Source organism: Galeopterus variegatus, unplaced genomic scaffold (genome assembly GCF_000696425.1).
Source record: "Galeopterus variegatus unplaced genomic scaffold, G_variegatus-3.0.2 Scaffold13959, whole genome shotgun sequence".
NCBI classification, from domain to species: domain Eukaryota; kingdom Metazoa; phylum Chordata; class Mammalia; order Dermoptera; family Cynocephalidae; genus Galeopterus; species Galeopterus variegatus.
The window spans coordinates 18469-22894 of record NW_007740070.1 but is presented as its reverse complement, the minus strand read 5'-3'; the positions used below and the strand labels follow the sequence as shown (position 1 = coordinate 22894).

The 4426-nt window shown below is 59.7% G+C and overlaps 1 protein-coding gene across 1 annotated transcript in view; it reads right to left on the bottom strand.

Moving 5' to 3' along the window:
- Positions 1–3237, bottom strand: part of RAB3A (RAB3A, member RAS oncogene family) — a 6813-nt gene extending 3576 nt beyond the window's left edge. The window contains exons 1-2 of the mRNA XM_008563544.1: positions 3100–3237; positions 776–1003 (exon numbers count right to left, since the gene is read on the bottom strand). Of these exons, the coding sequence (XP_008561766.1) occupies positions 776–1003 (228 nt within the window). The 5' untranslated portion in view covers positions 3100–3237. The remainder of the gene's footprint in view (positions 1–775; positions 1004–3099) is intronic.
- Between the last annotated feature and the right edge of the window lie 1189 nt (positions 3238–4426).

Sequence of the window (4426 nt, the reverse complement as noted above, 5' to 3'; positions counted from 1 at the left end):
TGAGGACGGAGGAGAAAAAATAAAGGCAGAAGAGGAGAGTGTGGGGTGGAGGACAGTTTAAAAATCTGAAGTTGGCAGGCTGGTTAGGTCATTGGTTAGAACATGGTGCTAATAAACACAAAGGTCAAGGATTAAGATCCCCTCACTGGCCAGCTGCCAAAAAATAAAAATAAATAATAATAATAGTAATAATAAACCTGAAGGAAGGGAGGGAGGGAGCCACGTGAGGACCAGAGAGGAGCACTCCATGCAGAGGGCACAGCCATGCAAAGGCCCTGAGGTGGGACAGTGCCTAGTGTGAGGAGCAGTGGGAAGGCTGAGGAGGAGATGGAGGGGGACAGACCAGGCAGGGTCTCCTGGGCCCGGGAGAGACTGAGTTTTACCTGAGTCAGGTGAGAGCCATAGAAGGGCTATGAGCAGAAAAGGGACAGTTATGACATGGGATTAACAGGCTCCCTCAGGCCTCTGTTGGGTTGAGGGAGGAGGCCAGGAGACCCCGGGAGAGCCACCTGCATCTGTCCCAAGGAATGAAGATGGGGGCCAAGATCCAGCTGAAACCTCATATAGAGTTTCACACGGTAGTTCTTGAAGATGGGGAAAGTGAGGCCCCAAGATTAGGTGTGTCTCCGTGCCTCTGCCCCCGGTACGCAGTAGGCACCTGATAAATGCCCAGTGTGTCAATGAATGAATTCAGCCGGGAAAGAGGTAGACAAAGCTGGGCTACTTTGCCGGGGAAGGGAGACTTCCAAGCTGGAATTCCTCCAGCCTCACCCACCCAGATCTGCAGCTTGATCCTCTTGTCGTTTCGATAGATGGTCTTGACCTTGAAGTCAATGCCCACGGTGCTGACGAAGGCAGGTGTAAAGGAGTCATCGGCATAGCGAAAGAGGAAAGACGTCTTGCCCACACTGCTGTTGCCGATGATGAGGATCTTGAACATGTAATCGAAGTTCTGATCCGAGGACTCCTTCTGCCCGTAGCGTGAGTCTGTGGCCGATGCCATCTGGGGTTGTGAGGTGTAGGGGAGGGTGAGGGGTACTCACTGCATCCCCAACTGCCCAAGCCCAGGCCCGGGATGGAGAGCTCCAGAAAGTGACCCGTCAGTGGAGATCGTTCTGATCCCATCAGGAGCCCCAGTATTAACAGTGGTGCCCCCGGCAGAGGGCGGCCCCTGACCTTGAAAAGCCAGGTTTCAAAGGAGGAGCTCAGAGGGACGCAGATGGGGACACCCCTGTAGCCCCCTCCCGCAGGCTGAGCCCCAGGTCTGGCTGCAACCCTAAACCTACGACTGCGCCCAGAGCGGGTGACTGCGGCCAGCCTCGCCCCCATCAGTCTCTCATGGTTGCAGAGCAGAGCTGCTCAGACACACGTGCACACGCACATACGGTCCCGCGGGGACGAGCGTCCGCAGCCCCGTTCCCCCGACCCCCAGGCTGGGAGAGCTCTGGCCTAGGCAGCTGCATCGCGTGATAGGAGCGGGGTGTGCGCACGCTCACGTGCATACAGCCCCGAACGCACTCACCCGTACACGCGCGTGCACACACAAGCATGCGAACACACCCGAGAGCCCAGAACAGAGATGCAGACGCACGTCTGTACACTGACTTGCTTATAGAAACGTGCAAACCCACCCGTGCACACGGCTCCCCCCACCCACGCGGGCGCGTGCACATCACCCACATGGACACGGACCCCCGTGCACGCATGCACGGTCCTGCGTGCACACGCACAGTCCGCGCGTCTCCCTCCGCACGAGTGCGGCACGTGAGGCCCAGACCCTCAGGGGGTAACACGAGCATACCCAGGTACACACGCAAGGGTACGCACAGACCCGCCGGCGCAGGCAGGCGCGCACACGCGCGTGCACACCACGCGCACGNCCTCCACCCCCAGCCCGCCCCCAGCTCCCTGGAAACGCCAAGACGTCTCTCCCGCTCCGTTTGCATTTGGGAAGTTTATTTTTTCTAAGGGGAACATGTTGGTCCCCCTACCCGACTACAAAAGTATCACCAACCTATTGCAGAGAATCGGAAAAATTCAGAAAAAAAAAAAAAATATTGTAAAAATAAGTCCACCCCCATTCTCCGTCCCCTCTCCGCCCACGCGGAGACTGACAGTCAAGTCCCCGCTCTGGGTAGGGCTCCGCGGTCCCCGTTGGAGTGAGGACGTGCCACGCGGCTCAGCTTTCTGACCTCCCTTCCTACCTGAGCGGCTCTCGGAAATACCTTCTGATTTATCCCGGAGAGGGGGGGAAAGTCCGCCACGAGAATGTGCACCAGCTTCTGCACTGAGTTGGTATTTTAAAATAAAGTCAACGTAAGGCCTTTATTGTTAAGAATCACCATTAGGCTCTGGAATTGGGGTGGTTGAGCTGGGGGTGGGGGACGGGGGTCGGGAAAGTGTGTAGGGGATGTCTCCTACGTGGCAGGGGACACAGTGGTGGGAGAAGGGTCTGGGCTCCCAGGCCCTAAACCCTTCCAGGTCCTGTCCCACTCAGATAAAAGCTCAGACTCCTCCGTGCTGCACAGGCCCCTCGAAGTCGCTGCCAATTACCTCCCCATCCCATCATTCTCCTCCAGTTAGATACTCCCTTCTTATTGTTCCTGGTACCATCCTGCGTCAGGGCCTTTGCACATGCTGTTTCCTCTGTCTGGGGTACTGTTTCCTCAGCTCTCCTGGTGCCCGGCTCTCTCATCCCCTTCAGGTCCCTGATCAACGCCCTCCTACTTCGGGAGGTCCCCGTTTCCCTGTCACCTTGTTTCTCCTTCCTGACACATCCTTGTCAGAAATGATCGTGTGTTTGGGCCGGCCTGTGGCTCACTCGGGAGAGTGCGGTGCTGATAACACCAAGGCCCCGGGTTCGGANGCCCTCGCCGCCCCTCCCCCTCAGCCGCAGAGCGGGGCGGGAGGGGGTGAGTGCTGAGGATCGGGCAGGTGGGGGGCTCGCGGGCTCAACCCTCTCCCAGGCCCGCGACCACCGCGTCCTTCCCCCCCATCCGACCCCCAACCACCTCGTCCCCCACCTCCGTCAGCCCGTCAGTCAAATGAAGGTTATGCCGGTGCTGGGGGCGGGAGCATCTCGGGCCGCCCGGAGCTCACCTTGCCCTGCACCGATGTGGCGGCGACCCTAGCGGCTGCGACTTTTTGGGCGGCGGCAGCGGCAGCGGCGGCGAGGGCCCCGATACACCAATGTGGGGCTGCGCGGCGGCGGCGACGGCTCAGGCCCCTGCAGTCCTCGGTGACGTCCCGCAAAGGGCGGGGCGGGGCCTCACATGCATATAGGGCCGTGACGCCATCCGGAGGCGGGGCTGCGCGGGGGATGTGGGCCACTGACGCGCGCGGAGCCGGAGGGGGCGGGACTTCTGCGCAAATGAACGCACGGGTGGGCGGGGCCTAGTGTGGGCAACCCGTAGGGGCGGGGCTGCGCAGGCGCCGGCTTTGCGTCTCAGCCGCTTCAGGGAGGCGTGGCTGATCTGCGTCCTCCCATTGGCTTAAGGGCTCGTGCGACAGGCCGACGAGCCAATCAGCGATTGTCAACGCCCTCCTCCTGTCCAATGGCGGTTCCCGGGTGATGGAAGGGCCGAGAAGCTAAGGCTTCAGCTGAGCCGGGATCTTCGTGGGGGGGGTTCCTTTACCCGCCCGCGCCCGCCCTGCTGTGACCTCTCGTTCAGTGCCCCCCACCCAATTTAAGAAAGCAGGAACTGAGGCTAGAGAGATGGGTTGGAGAGCTGCTTTACCCCCCTCCCACATTTATGGGGTTCCAAACAAATACATAAGAAGAAAAAAGAGGAAATAGGGGGTCAAGAGAGTGGGGGCGGGGCTGGTAGAGGCTCCACTCCTCGCGTCTCCGAGGTAAAAAAAAAAGAAAAAAAAGAAGTAGAGGTCAGGAGAGCCATCCCTGCCCACCAATTCACGGGAAAGGCAGAAGGGGCTGATGGATGCTCGGGAACCCCTCTCCTCCCTGCAAACCCATCACAGAGAGAAAAATCCGAAGAAAAAAGCCGAAGTAGGGGCAGAGAGGCGGCCTGTCCCCTAAAGCCCCAAAGCCTGCTGTGAAAGACCGGGAAACAGGAAGGGCATGAGCGAGGCCCCCAAGCCCTTCATTGCTCGGGTTCAGAGACCCCTCTCTCCCGGGGAAGCAAGACCCCGAGGATGGAGACTCTGGGAGCTTACATGCTCCACTGTTCATTCCTCCAAATTTTGAGGGGAAAAGTCAGAATTTAGGGGGGGATCCTGAGACTCCAGCCCCCACCCCGCAGGGGGCGTGAGGTCCCCAAGAGAGTCTTGACCCCCTCGAGTCCCCCCAGGAGGCGTAGCCGGGGATGCGGGGGCCTTGTCCTGTTTATAAAAAGCTCGCAGCTGCAGAGGCGCCGCCCAGAGACAGGAATAACTTCGCGCCTCGAGGCTGGGCCCCACCCTCCACCCC